At 36.6% G+C, this 15,972-nt stretch overlaps 2 protein-coding genes across 2 annotated transcripts in view; one reads left to right on the top strand and one right to left on the bottom strand.

Annotated features, from left to right (window-relative positions):
- Window positions 1-1,369: 1,369 nt before the first annotated feature.
- The window catches only part of LOC117574897 (ras-like protein family member 10B), a 50,330-nt gene continuing 35,727 nt past the window's right edge, over window positions 1,370-15,972 (top strand). The window contains exons 1-2 of the mRNA XM_052006813.1: window positions 1,370-1,482; window positions 4,115-4,717. The gene's annotated coding sequence lies outside the window, so the exon portion shown is untranslated. The remainder of the gene's footprint in view (window positions 1,483-4,114; window positions 4,718-15,972) is intronic.
- Window positions 14,028-15,743, bottom strand: LOC117576937 (casein kinase I). Its single transcript, XM_034262082.2, has one exon. The coding sequence runs from the start codon at window positions 15,633-15,635 to the stop codon at window positions 14,457-14,459; it is 1,179 nt and encodes a 392-aa protein (XP_034117973.1). The 5' UTR covers window positions 15,636-15,743; the 3' UTR covers window positions 14,028-14,456.

A 15,972-nucleotide genomic window follows, 5' to 3' on the forward strand; every position in this document is an offset into this window, starting at 1 on the left:
TCGCCATTACCATTACCATTACCCATACGCCCCGTGCCTCACAACATATGTACTGCATGTGTGTGTGCTATGTATGAGTGTGCTTCTTGCCTGCGTGACTGTGTGTGTGTGTGTGCTTCGTTGTTTGCCACTAAGTTGTCAACGCGGCAACTAAACGCGTTTTGGTCCTGCGGTTACCTATATAAGTAGATTATGGCAACTGTAGACGTTAGACGTTGTTCTTGTTCTTCTTATTGTTGTTGTTCCCCAGTTCTACTTTCGAAGTTGTTCAGCATTAAGTGCGCATGTCCTTTACAAGAGCGAAAGAGAGACGCGGAAGAGTAAAACATATAAGAGTAAAAGTGTTTTGCATATAAGAGAAAGAATTACCAGCTTAAGATGATGCCAGATTATTCGGAATTACATAAGCCAAGCCCAAACAGATTGAAGTCTAATCCTTAAACCTTTGGATTATGTATTAATTACAAAAAAAACAGAAACTACACGGTTGAAAAGTATAGCTTGTCTTCAAATTAAATAATGTTGTTTTTTTCAGCAATGAACAATTATCTTCTAAAATGCTTTTACACATTGAACTTCAAATAGTAGACAATATAATATAGAATGAACTAATAATGAAATTAAAAAGTTGATAGCTTATAATCAAAAATATATACTGACCATTTTTCTTATTTAATTAATTAGGTTAGTATATATTTCTAAATTTATAATCAAAAAATGAATATATATTTCTATATGTACATATGTATTTATTAATTTTTAAATCAATTTATTATAATTCTTATAAATGTGGCAGTTGTATTATAACATCTAATAAATATTTTTATTATTATTTATCAACTATTATACCAACTATTCATTTTTTGTTTACTAATCAAACAAAAAGTTATTATATACATCATAAATAAAAATTGTAAGTAATTACGACTTTTGAAGCATGAATTTATATTTTATATATGAAAAGTTTTAAATAATTAGAATAATTTTGATTAAATATTTATTAAACTCATAATCACTTTTCTCTTAGTAGACATTTTCAACAGTCTGGCAACTCTGTGAACTACAAATATTCCTCACGTGCGTAGTGTTAAGATGACAAAAAAAGAACGGCATATGCAACAAGGGTCACGCTCTCACTTTCTGCATTCTCTCACGCTGCCAGGCTCTCTCTCTCGTTCTGTCTCTCTGCGCTCTCTTGTTTTGCACAGCTGCCAAATAAGAACAGCAGAGGCAGCAAGCAAAACAACAACAACAACAACTACAAAATATTAAGCAGCAGCAGAGGCAGCAGCAGCAGCGACAGCAGCAACTGTTATAAGATCTCTGCGCTGCTTTCAAATAACTTCGATTTGAAGCCAGTCAAAAATGGTCCATCGACGTGACATGAACAGGCAGCAGCATCCGAATCCGCATTCGCAGCCGCAGCCCTTGTTGCTACCGTTGAACTGAACTCGCAAAACGTGCGCGCGTATGCGTGTGTGTGTAAGTGTATTGGTGCTTTAATGTATGTGTCTGTGTGATGCCAACAAAATCAGACCAAATGTGAAGTGTGCAGCAAGTCTTGAACCAAAATGAGTGCCGCCCAGCCCCGTTCGCTTCGCTCTGCGTGTGTGTGTGTGAGTGTGTTTGTGTATGCTTGTTTTTGTTGCTGCTGCTGCTGCTGATGTCCTGCCGCTAGTTGGTGGTCAAAAGCACGCAGCAAAAAGATGTAACTGCTAAAATAGCAATGAGAAATTGTGCCAAATCACACATACACACACACACATCGAGCCCAAAAAAAAGGAAGTAATAAAAACAGCAAAGTCAAAAGAAATGGAATTTGAATAGTTAAGCAAGAAAAACTTGCTACAAATCTGCCTCAGTGTGTGTGTCTGTGTGTTTGCGAGCGAGTGAATGTGCGTGAGTGTGTGTGTGTGTGCACGGATTTATGCAGCGTTAGTTACATAAGTTATCATCATCATCAGCGGCAACGCAGACAGCAGACGAAGAGACCGTCAGGCGGAGGGACAGACGGACAGACGGACGGACGGAGGGACAGAGACAGAGACAGGGCAGACAGAACATCGTTAGCATCAACGCAGCCTGTTGGCGCGCATAAGTTGCCAGTTGATGTTGCCCTTGGCTTTGCATGCCGCTTCGGCATGCCACCAATAAGCAACAAGAACAGCTATGAAAATCGCATTAGTATCATCACTTCTCGACGGCAGCAGCAGCAATAATAATAATAACAACAGCAGAATCTGAAGCAGCAGAAGCAGAAGCAACGACAACAAATGTTACTCTCAGTTCAATTACCAAGGCAACAATCGTTTCAGTTACATTTTAATAACACACATACGCACTGTTGCACGTCTGAAATGCATATGTTTCCGTTTGCCTGTAGTGGCTGCCATTTCCCGTGTTATAATGCTCATTTTATTGTTATGATCTGAGCCCTGGCTGCCTTTTGTGTGAATTGTATTTATGCAAGGCTTTACGATAATTCTAGAACTTGACTGAATATAAATTTACAATACTTCTGCGACAATAAGAATAAATGTATTCAACAGTAAATAAAACTGAGATACATTACATAGTGAGAAATTTAGTATGAATATTCTTTATATTTCAATCACTATGTAATAAAATTGTATGGGTAATAGAAACATTTATTCGAAAATGGAAATGAAGATATGCAAATACATAACATCTGTTTAGACAATGATACTTTTAATAGCAAACATTTGAGTTATTTCGTTTAATTATATTTATCGAAAGCGTGCTATTTGTCTGTCTGTCCTTATATCTATGTAAACATATAAATATTAGAAACTATAAGTGATGAGCTACATTAATGTCTTAAAGCCTTTGACAACGCTTGTTATTGTTGAACGCAGATCAAGTTTATTTTAGATTTTGACGCACCCATGTTTGGCCAACAAAATGGAAAATAGAAATAGCAGTAGTTGATATTAATAGCAAAATTCTTTATGGTGCTCGAAAATTTGTTTGCAATTAGATAAAAAGAAATATTTTATACGGCTAAAAACGACTGCTGCTGTCGGGTCTTTATTTAATTTGGTTAACAATGTAGTAAATTTTATACTTAATGGCATATTTACAGAAGATTATTATGTCGTTATACGAAATATAGATGTTAGTAAATATTTTCGGTATATTATTTCACTTTACTTTAAATAAAATACCGCTTTCCTCTTCTTTGCCTTATTTGAAAATAGGTAGCTACTAACTCAAAATCTAGTGCATTTAACTCTAGATTTTGTACTTCTTAAACTTTAGTATTTTCTCCTGATTTTACTCAATAACTACTACAAAATAAATCTGCTGCGAAACGCAAAATACAACTAAAAGTTTTGCACTACATTCCAAATATTTTTTGCTCATTTTTGAAAGCATTTCAAGTTATTTCACACAGAGTTTAGATTTCTGCAACAATTTTAAAGTTGTAGGATCGGCACTATCAAATTAGCTGCTCGAACACCAATAAGCTTCCAAATGACGCTGATGGCTGAGACTGACGCAGACTCTAAGGCTGAGGTTGAAGCTGATGTGGATGTTGATGTTGATGGCGACTCTGACTCTGACTCTGACTCTGAGACTGTGATGGTGACGGTGACGGTAGCTGCTGCCCAGCCCAGGCAATTCCAGTGGTTGTTGAATTTTCCGCAATTTTCTCTGGTGAAGCTCATTAACAGCAACAACCGACAACAAACACCAGCTGTGCTATAGAAGTTTGATGGGTGTGTGGGCGTCTGAATGTGTGGGCGTCGGGGCGTCGGGGCATAAGGGGCGAAGAGGGGCGTGCTTTAGTGTGTGGGCGTGACGATGCGCACATAACATTAAGTTAAAGTTAATTTCGAGCACAAAACATGAAGTGGAAATTAAACATGGTCCAGTGCAGCAAGGACTGAGAATTTCGACAGGGAAATGTTGATGGAAAATGGGCATTGAGGCGTGAAAAGCGCAGAATAAACGAAAATCGGCAAACACAAGCAAAATGCAATTAAAATTTAATTAAATTTGCATTAGCAGCAACTCAAATGACAAACAATTTGATGGCCAAATCTATTTGTGTTATTCTTTAGCGATGTTAGCTAATTTTATAATTCTGTAGACGGACTAAAAGTGAGATAAACACATGAAAAAACATCGTGTAACAACAACCACAGCAGTTATAAAACGACGTGCAACCTTTGACCCAACGAACATCCGCCAAAAAAACAAAAACAAAAACAAAAACTCGCATGCCAAGTGGCAGCAGCTGCGTTGTCACGTTTTGTTTTGTTATTTAACCATTAAAAAAAGGATATTATGTTGCTGCCAACATGAGCAGCGTCGACACCACCAACAACTGTAAACAGCACAAAGCAACAAATTTCAACAACGACAACAACAACAACAAAAAGCAAAGCGAACGCGCAGCATAAAAACATAAACGTAAAAAAAACGAGAAGAAGAGAGGAGAGAGAGATAGAGAGAAAGAAACAAAAACAACAGCCAAATTCATAATGATGATGGATTAACTGTTTTGTTGCAAACTGTGGCAAGTGCGGCAAGTGTGGATTGAAAGGAGACCAACAGCGGAAACTAAAGTCACAACAGCAAAGGCAACATCATCGGCAACGACAGCAGCTGTGGTGCAAGTGGCAACTGGCAACTGAAAACTGGCATCTGACAGTGGCAAAGCAGCAAATGGCAAGAGCTCTGAGAGCAGAAGGTTGGTTCCTTTTCTTCATGTTCATTTTCTTTTTCCGTTTTTCCGTTTTGCACATTCTCTGATTTTCCTTGGCCCACTCTTTGCCATTATGTACATTATTTCTTTGGTTTCGCATCGACCAGCAGTCTGACCACAGACTTTGCATAAATCATTATTTATGCATTAATTATTAAAATGTATGCAACCAAAACAACACCAAAGCGAACCTCGATGCCAAAGACCACAGTCAGGTGCATAGGAAAAGAAAGCGAGAATGGCAATCATTAATCTTGGCCAACCTACGTGCTGTGTGCCGCATATCCTGTGCACAGGACAACGGACACTAAGATTATGCTTGTAATGCGGAAATGAGCTAGACTGCGACTAAGACACAAGCTACATGAAAAATTATGAGACTAAACCTTGTGTGAGGCACGTGGCGCAGTTTAACAATTGCCCAACTTCAAACGATGCCATATTTTTTTTTTTTTTTTTTGTTTCTGCTAAATTGAGCCATGAACTAATTATGCCTTCTTCTTAAGCAATAAGCTAACAAGATTTTTATATATACATTGCTACTGAATTTCCATCTTGAACTTTTTCCATTATGATTAGTAATATGGCGCAAACAACTTTCTCAAAGAACGCCTTCTAAAGCTTTGTGTATAAATTTATTCATATTTCTTACTTTGTATTTTATTTTGTGTTAATTAATTTTTGTTATTCATTTTCTAAAGGTTAGCCGAAGAACATCATTTATTAACCTAAAAGTATGCTACAATTTTATTCATTTAATTTATTAATAAGCAATTTAAACAGTAAAGCAAGTTAGTACCATACATAACACATTATGAGGAAACTTATTCCGATCCAACCTTAAGCTCATATCAGAAGGAAATATTTATCGTGAGTCAAATTTAACAAAATCGTCTTAGCGAAGCCTTGACGCTTTAGGTTAAAATTTAATGTAATGAAATTAATTCATATGTCACAAAGTGATGCGTCACATCTTTTAATAGCTAGTATACACAAAGTCATATAGATTGCGAATTAAATATATGTTAAATTATAATTGCTTATTTTTAAACAATTATTAACTTTCCCTTGAATCGTTTCACCTTTTTATTTATACCAAAATAATTGACAAATGCAGACTTAGAAATAATTTTTGGTATATATGTATTTTATGTATATTTAAAAACTAATTAGGCCTTAACTTTAGGGTAAATTAGCAATGATTACATACATAGGTAGGGGTCTGGTTACGTTCAAAATATGTATATTTAAGACTAGCTTGAATTGTGTGTATTTTATGGTTATAACAAGTGGTAAAGTTAACATACAGTTAGGTGTCCTCTGCTGTGAGATATCCGCTACTCATTTAGAATAAATGCAAAACAATACGGTATTATTCTTAAAACAAACCAAATTAATATTCGGAAAAATTGTTGAAATATATCAAAGGCTATATTTGATATACATTTATATAGTACTGCATTGTAAATATACCATAGAGTAGAAAATATACCGGATTATCCACCAAAGCATGTAAAGCCTCATTAGCCTCGTTTTTGCCCATACAAAAGTATTTATAAATTAACTACTACAATTTTTATCTGATCGCAACCAAATTTGTAGTAATCGAAATTATTATAGTTATTATTGTATGTACTAAAAATCTCTAGCTTCTAAATATCGCTTGATATTCAATTTTTTCGATTTTCTGGAGTGAAAATGCATGGCAAAAGCATTACAAGTGCTGTCGAAAAAAAATGTAGCCTTATAGTCTGTGAGATTTAGGTGTTCCCTCGGATATTGCTATATCGTTTCAGTTGATCAAGAATATACATGCTTTATGGAGTCGGCGATTAGTCCTTATGCCTGTTATATATACATACTACATTTCCTGCAGGCATACAGTTGTAATACCGTTCTACTTTATGGGTATCCGGTATACAAACCTTGACCACTGTAATCAATGACAATGACAACGTAACTAAAGATAAGATAAAGTTTTAATTTTCATTTCTTCTAAAAGACGCTTTTGACTATAATTGCATTATTTACAATAACATATTGAGACTGTATACAACTGTAATGCTTACAATGTGTCCATGCCAATAATCACTTGCTTGTACGCTTTGGACAAAGTTCTCTTGTTCATTTTTTGGCATAGCAAGGCAATCGAAACTTTCTTGGGGAGATTGTAGCAATAACTTTTCTAACATTTAAAATTTTTTGAAAATGCATGTTGAGCAGTTTATGCACTTGACTGGCCAAAGTTGTCCATACGCCGCGTTTGCTGAGCATTCAAATAATATAACACATTAAAACTAAAACAAAAAAGGAAAGTAACGCAAAAGGAAAGGAAAAAAAAAAGGGAAAAGCAGACAAAACTAATAAAAACATGAGAGAAGTTGCTTCAATAAACAATTTAAGTAGATACAAACAGAGATCTGAAATTGCTATAACAATTTCGAGCACAAAAAGCCAACAATAAACAAAGAGAGAGGAAAAGGTTGCAACACAGTCTGACGCATATACTTGAAACCGGAAACGGTGTGCACACACACACATACATACCAGAGATAAACACACGCACACACTTACACACACATGCAATGCGAATGCAACTGTTGGTTAAGTTTGCCAAGGATGCATGAAATAAAACTGCTGAACTGGGCATTGGCAAACAATTTTCACAGCTGTTGTTGTATCTGGTTATTGTTGTTATTGTATTTCGACTGGCTTTTCACCAGGGACCAACTCAAGCACTATGCGTGCTGCTTTGAAGATGAGTTTGCTTGGCTTCGTGCCCGGCATTAAATGAATTTCCCAATGAAGTCATCGTCAACCCTGCCCGATATCCTTTGTCTACCATTAAAAGAAAGTCTGCCTGTCTGTCTTTTGCGTGTTTGTTTTTTTAATACTCGTAGTTATCTCGTAAATAACAGTTCTTGTCTCTGTTTCCGTCTGTTTCGGTTTCGAGTTCTCTTCCTTGTTGTGTTTTTGTTTTACACTTATTATACGACAGCAGTCGAAATTAGAAATAGACATGCAAATTTCTTTGCTTTCTTCCACATTCAAATATACATATTAAAATACTTGCAATTGCCGTTCAAATTAATGTGCTGGCCGTGCTTTGTGAAAGTCTTTTAATTCTTTTAATAGTTAGGGATTTCTACTCCTATTTGAATTTGTTCAAATTATAAATGCATTGAATACTTAATCATGCAGGATGCCTTTAATTTTTCTTTATGTTTATGTCGGCTTAATAAATGTTTAATTAAATACATTGGGCGACAAACATTTATTTATAGAATTTCAGTAATTAATGTTTTAGCTTTTATTTATTTAAAGGCTACTATGACCTGTCAATAAAGAAAAAACTTGGTTTCTTATTTAAAATAATAACAATTTTAAAGAATCTTGTATTTCATAGTTGGAAAAAATAAAATCAGTAATTAAAATAAATGTTTTCGAATTAATTTATATTTAAGACATATTCGGTAAATTATTAATAATTATCAAAGCTTCATTATTTAGCATATTAACAACAATTTGAGTGTCTAGAATCTGAACTTTATTATTACTGATTCTAATATACAATAATCTTCAAGAGTACTCGAATTACAAATTGTTGTTCTTGTTTACGATTCAGCTGAAGAGTCATCTGAGTAAACGTATTATGTCCGATAAAAGTAGTGCAAAGCAAGCATTGAAAATCTGAGCAGCTCTTGTCTAAGCCGGTGTAATACTTATATTTCTGCATTTGGATTTAGTGTTGGGCTGTATAAGAACGAACGAACAAAAATAAATAAGTTTACCCTTCATCGTTTCATTTTTACTCAGTTATTCAATTTTGTTATTAGTTCGGTTTTGTTCAGTTGCTTACTTTAGATTTTTTGTTGGTTCCAAATAATAGAAAATTTTTCTTTTGAAAAAAAGAATTTTTCTAATAAAAAAGATAGTGTTTAAAATTATCAAGCGGAGTAAGTGAGAAAACAAACTAAATACGAATGAAATCGAACGATGAACGAAATGAATCGATAAACGGAATCGATTACGCTTATCGAGCAATGAACAAAGTTTTGATAAAAATCGAGCGAACGAGTTGAACGAACTTAGTTCACTGATTAAAAATCAACGAACGAACAACTATGTAAATAAAACATTATTTGAATTTGTTATGCAAAAATGATAAACATTCAAATTTTTTTAAATCAAATAATCAAAATCATTTCTATTGCTATAACTTCATTTAAATATTAGTTTCCGGAGTATAACAATAGTACTTTGTGTTTGCTCACAATGAAGAGCATCAAGAGTACTCTGCCAGTAAATTGCAATAAATTGCAGTGCAATTTAAAGAGTGATTCAGCTAAAAATGTACTGAAAAATGTAGTGAATTGGTTGTTTGTAGAACACGCGCCATGGTTCATTCATATTTTGCGACCATTAACTAAGACAAATGAATGAAGAGCGAACACGCATAACTAATTAGAGACACGTCAATGCCTCCGTTCTAGAAAGTGAGAGAGCAAGACAGAGAGAGAGAAAGGAGTGAGCAGAATACTGAATGTAACTAGACTGGCTAATCCGAGTATTTAGCCAATTGAGTATCGCTTGCATGTGAGCGACCATTTTATGCATTATTAATGCAGCCAGCCTGTGAACTTGCCCCAGCTGTCGTTGCGACAACGGCAACAACAGCGAATACAGCGAGCACCGCGACTACGGAGATAGTAATTAATGACCTTGAAGTTAACTTTGAAAATTGTTAATACGTCGTGGCTGAATACAAGGCGGAGAATTCTGCGCAAGGGTCAAAGTATCTGTCCCTGATAAGGGCGGCAATCAAAGCAATTAAAACAAAAGACACAAAGTGTCTTAAGTAGATGGCTCTTCTCTCCTCTTCTCTCTTATCTCTCCTCTTTTCCACATTCACAGTCTCCTGCAGCATTTTAGCTAATTTTAGATGCAAGCGACAATAAGCTCAAAGCAAATGTTGAGCAATTAAAAAGGGTTGACAGATGTCAGTGTGGACGTGGCAAAAACAACAAAAACAATGCACAAAATTCAACAACAAAATGCGAAAATAAAATTCATCTAAAAAAAAAAACTTTTCACAAAAGCCGGCGATGTTTTCCACTCTTTTTCAAGCCCACTTTGCATTTTTTTCGCTGTGTACCTCAAAATTGGCTTAATAGCCAAAGGCTTTGGCCAACTCACATACACACACACATACACAAACATTGTTAGCTGTTGGCGGCAGGCATCGGCGCTGTCGTTAAAAGCTAGAAAAAACAAGAAAGAAAAGTTTTCAAAGTCTTGACGAAAATCAAATACTCTTTACAACCCATATAGTATCATTTGGGAAAAAAAAATTTTTTTTAAATATAAAAAAAAACTCACAATCCTTTCTTATAATTTACAGTTGATTAGTTAATTAAACAACTAATTTTAATATTAAAGTAATTTTAAATTCTTTAAATTACCGTTTGCTAAAAATATCGCTGACAAAATAAAAATTTTTAAATATGATTTCTATTTTTTTCAAAAATAATTCCTGTGACAAATTTCTCCATTAAATTTGAATAATATATGTTACTTTTAAAACACGCGAAATAATTTACTCCAAAATACACAAACAGTCAGTCAGTTTAAAAAATCCATTATTTATCTTAATAGGTTACACTTTTTATGGCTAAACTAAAATACCCATTAGCAGGGATTCAAAATGAAAACAACAATGAAACTTTAGACAAAGTTTTGGCCCCGTTTTTATCGTAGTTATTGCTATTGTTTTTTTGTTGGTTGGTGGGTTGTTGTTGTTGTTCTTAGCGATTTGTTGTTGGGTTGTTTGAGTTAATGGCTTTATGTATGTCAATAAAATCAATATTTGCTTTGCCTTTGCGACTAAACGTTCAATTAGCGCATCAATCAAAGCCTTATTAGATTAAATAGGGGCACATCCAATTGTTTAGTTTAAGCCTTGAGCTCCTCTCAAATGGCTTTAGTGGCCTTTTCCCAGGCTTCTACTTTGCTTTGGCAAATATTTGTCTAATTAGCAAATAAGTTAGACACACACACACACAGAAAGCACATACAACAAACTGAGCCCCCCAAAGAGAGGAAATTGAGCGTTAAATTGTGGGGATTGTATTATCTTAAGAAATTGACTTAAAGTCAAAGTCAGCGGGAAGTGAGTTTGCTTTAGATACAAGCACAATAAATAAACCAGAGACGAGTAATGTACACAAAACGTCAAAGCTGGCTTTAAAACAGTCGCAATTTGCAGTCCCAACTCCATTACTCGGCTGTGTGTCCTTTGGCACAAAACCGTAATCGTAACGAATGAGTAGCAGAGTGGAAGAGAAGAGAACGAAGAGAGAGCCTAATTTGCTTTGATGAGTTCACTGCAAAGAGGCTCAATTTTCGGCTCAAATTGCAATGCATAGACAACCGGATAACCATTCTGGCATTGCACTTGCAACCGCAATACATGGCGTATGGCTAATCAAATTACAGGCGCCGTTGCACACACACGTACGCATAACCAGTGAGCCTCACACACACACACACACAGACAGATTCGTTGGCAAACTGCATTAAGAACATCAGCCCCATTGCCAATCATTTATGCGTATTTAAAAGCATTAAGCTCTGTGCAGACACATTAATCATACGCCACATGGAACGTGCGACGTGACGGCGGCTGCTTATCGACTCTTCACACACACATACACACACGCACACAACATATTCCGTTGTCCTCTCCTATCATGCAGGACATTCGTTGTGCCTTGTTGACGGATTTACAATAGCAGCTGCTGCTGCTGTTTCGTGTTTCGTGTCGAACGTTCATCTGTTCATCTCTTATTCCAACAACCAATAACAACAATCCGCGCCACAAAGTTATGCAATTAAATCCGTATTTCGGCGTAAGTCAGTATGCTTGAGTGGCGTCTCAATTTCCTGGCATTACAGCATTTAAATTATGTTAGCGTTAATAAATTAAGTCAGATATCTCTTAATAGAACTCAATTCAACGAAAAGAGAAGCGCTCATAAAACAAAAGATGTGCATTCATTTAAATTGTTTGCATTGCTCGGACTATAAATAAGAAAAAACAATTCCTGCATCTTTGAATAATATTTAAAAATTGTTTTATGCCAGCACAATAGTCGACAATCGTTGCCCAGCTTTGCACAAAAAAGAAATGAAAACCACACACACACACGATTAAAAGGGCACTCTAAAAACATTCTTACACCCCATGCAAAAAAAGTCATAAAGCATGAAATATTCTGCAGATTTCCAGCTCCGATTTCCTTTATGGCACAATGGCATCCGCAGATTATTTTAATTAACACATCAACACATTTCGTATTTTATATTCTACATTTTATAAACTGCCTTGAAAGAGTCTTCGTTTTTGTATTTTAATGCTATGAAATATTTGAATATTTTATTAAGTAAAATGGGCGAATGATGTTATTACATTTTATTTAATTGAACTTCTTTTAGTTCACATTTGTGAATTTTGAATTTTATTACATTTACTGTCATACAATTATTTATTGCTATTTTCAGTGAAATAAACGAACTGAATAAGTTCACCTTCAGCGTTCTTTTTGTTTCTTTGTTCACTTTTGATATTTCGTTTGTTCTTGTTTACTTGTTTAATTTATGAAAAGTCCTTCTATTTGAATTGATGTGGCAATTCTTAACTTTGTGAAAACGAAAGAATCGAACGACTTCGTTCACTAATCAAAAATGAACAAACAAACTTATTTAGTAAATTTCAGTTTTCGAAGCTTGACCCTCGGATATAATAATTTAATAATCAATAGTCATGCCATCGACCGAATGATGAACATCTTAATGCTAAGGGTAATCATTTGGCCATCTTTAGCCGCCTGAAATCGTTATTGACCTGTAAATCATTCGATTTCGTTAAGTGACCAATTTGAATGTCGCCCAAGCTGAAGCCCAAATGGACCCATCAACTGACATATCCTTTGCATACTCGTTCTTAATATGCTTGGTCATTGCCTGCTACTCAACTTATAAATAAAATACAAATTTGTTGCCATTTCGCTAAGCGGACTTTAGGGGATCAAGACGAAGAGAACAACAAAAATAAAACGACTTCAGATAAGAATAGAGAAAAAGACGTAATTTCAAATGGTTTACCGAAAAACCAAAACCAAAATCGAAACCAAATATTGCTATGCTTCAGCGCACTCTATGTGCGTGTATGTGTGTGTGTGTGTGTGGAGGATGTATGCAGCGGTTAGCATTAGGCATGCATCAGCACGCGGCAAGTTTGCGGATTTTGAGTATGCGGCATCTAGGGGGATTTGGCTTCACCAGCGCGTTGGTCCCAAGTCGCTGCTCAGCCAGGCGCAAACAAACACACAGACACAAAGAAAGTCCAAGCAGCGCCATGATGCCGCAGTACGTGCGACCAGGCGAGTTATTTATAGACTCATACACGCTTCTTATGTCTGCTCTACTCGCACTCACACTCGCACACATGCTGCCAGTGGGGAGTCTTATGAAAAGAGCTCATCTAAATCGCTTTGGGCCAGCAAATAGTTAAGTCGCCATTTGTACGAATATGTGCGAGTGTGTGCATGCATGTGTGTGTGTGTGTGTGTGTGTGCTCCATTTCACATTATTGCAGCACAACTAAGCATACTACTTATATACTTTGTCTTGCCAAAGATCTTAGCTTGGCTGGCCTTCTTTTCCCTCAGCTGAAACTAGCAGCAACTCGCGGCTATTGGAGAGAAGGTTTGAGATGCTTCATCCGTTGCCGGTGCCGATTACATGCCCTGACTTGCCTTCTAATTAACCCTTTTATTAACAAGCTCTGACAATGTGTGTGTGAGTGTGCGGGGTGCTCATGAGTTGGCATTATTTCAGCCAGGAAATATTCGTATACCTTGCAAAACACAAGTCATACTCTTTTCGGGAGAAGCTTGCGAATAGAGAAGAATATAAAATGCAAACAAATGTATATTTCCAGGAAAAATACTTCGAATTTAATCCAAAACGGAACCATTATCGGGATAATTATGTATTTCAAAACTGATGCCATTAACAATTTAGTTTAACAATATTTACGAATTTTCTTATTTATCTCTGAATCGCTCAGCTCTACATCGACAGCTTAAGTAAGTTTCCGCACAAAAAAAAGATTCGCTTTACTCAATAATTTTGTAGACTAAATCAAGTATTTTATCCCGAAACACGATAAATGTAACGATTTCATTCATTTTGGAGAGTATATTCCATATTTATATGAAATATAAAAAATTTAATTTTGAAATATTTTTTTTTATTATTTTTAGTGTTTTAATACTGCCAGAAATCAACAATTTTACACATAAAGTAAATTGAAAGAACAATATTAGCCAAACTATTATACAATTAGTATGGCAGATCATAGAGTTAGCTTAGCATGCTATGAATAACAGAAGAGTATTCAGATTTCACAGAGACCAAAAGACAGAACTCCGCGATAATGAGACAAAAAAAAAAGTTGCGAGAGTTCGAGGTTCGCCGAATGGTTGGAGCTATTGATTTGATAAACAAAGGATAGACAGCGGACTTTCTCTCTCTCTCTCACAATCATTATCTCCCTCACACCAACACGCTGACTAACAACACACACGTTGAACGGATAACGGGTAATGGATAAAAGCATGCCAAACATAGTTAGCTTGCAGTTAATTAAAAAGGCGACTTCTCACTCCACAAACTCTTCCCGCGGCTGCTCCTCAAGAGGCTGATGATGATGATGAGGCTGACGTGCCATTGATTTGCGTTCCCTCCTTCGATTTCGCTCCTTATCCTTATCGTATTTCTGAGCTATTCGGTTCCTTTGTTGAGCCATCTCCAGCTTGATGTCCACCCAATCGTACAGATAGTCGTAGAGCAGAAAGTGACTGCGAAAGAGTTTCTTAAACAGTTGACGCAAAAACACATAGTCGGGCTGCTCGGTAAAGTGCAGACCGCGACAGTATTTCATGTAAATGTGAAACTCTGACGGCACTCCAGCACATAGAGCACTTAATTCCAAAGTGGATTTGCTTTCGGCAATCTTCTCATACTTCTGCACACGCGTCTCTGCATTAAGTCCCTGCCAGGGCAGGCGACCACGCAAAAAGTAGAGCAGCAAGTAGCCCACAGATTCCAGGTCATCGCGACGTCCCTGCTCCGCAAAGTGGGCGTGCACCGAGGCGTAGCGAGCGGTGCCAACGAGCTCGTGTCGTTCATTGTAGGCGATGTGCTTGCGGATGCTGGGGCGATAGTAACGCTTGGCCAGGCCGAAATCAATCATGAAGACGCGAGTACGCTGACTGCCCAGACCCATGAGGAAGTTCTCCGGCTTGATGTCGCGATGCAGCAGACAATTCATGTGCAAGTACTCGACACGTGCCAGTATCTGATCGGCCAGCATTAGTGTTGTCTTCAGGCTAAAACTGCGTGCACAAAAGTTCAACAAATCCTCCAGAGTGGGACCCAACAAGTCCACAACCAACACATTGTAGTTGCTCTCGGTGCCAAAGTAGCGGACGCGTGGAAATCCAATTCCACCCCGCAGTATATTATAGATCTTTCCCTCGCGCGGCAACTGCGGATATCTGACATTGGTGCACTCCAACTTGACGGCAACCTCCTCGCCAGTCTGCACGCTGATGGCTCGATACAGTTCCCCAAAGGATCCACAGCCCAAGGGGCTCAACAGTCGGTATCTGCCACCGACAATGCTATTGGGTGGCACCTGTTTGCCCAATTTACCCGGCGGTAGCTTAGCCAGCGATGCCTCCTGATGTCCTTGATCTCCGTGCAGCTCTCGATGCGGACGATGACGTCGCATTGCCTGCTGCTCAGATTGACAATCATTAGCGCAGCGTTGCGCCATGCTTCAGCCTTCAGCTTTTGTGTTGGACTTGATGTTAAAGAAATGTATTGAATGTGTTGCTAGACATGACTAGCATGACTTGTTGTGTGGGGAAACTCCACAAAATATGTTACAATAATTTCGAAGCTCGAAATTTCAATGCTACTTTGAGCAGTGAATCAAATTCTGTTGATGTGTATGTAAATGCAAATAAATACCACAGCAAATATGAAATGTAATCAAAAACTATTCAATTAAATGATTTTTACTGGATTCGCAATTATTTGAAAATCTTTTTCAAATCAATCATTCAGTTTGGCAATGCAAATTTAATTGAGCTTAAAGTCCAAAACAACAA

Source organism: Drosophila albomicans, chromosome 2R (assembly GCF_009650485.2).
Source record: "Drosophila albomicans strain 15112-1751.03 chromosome 2R, ASM965048v2, whole genome shotgun sequence".
In the NCBI taxonomy this organism is placed as follows: Eukaryota; Metazoa; Arthropoda; class Insecta; order Diptera; family Drosophilidae; genus Drosophila; species Drosophila albomicans.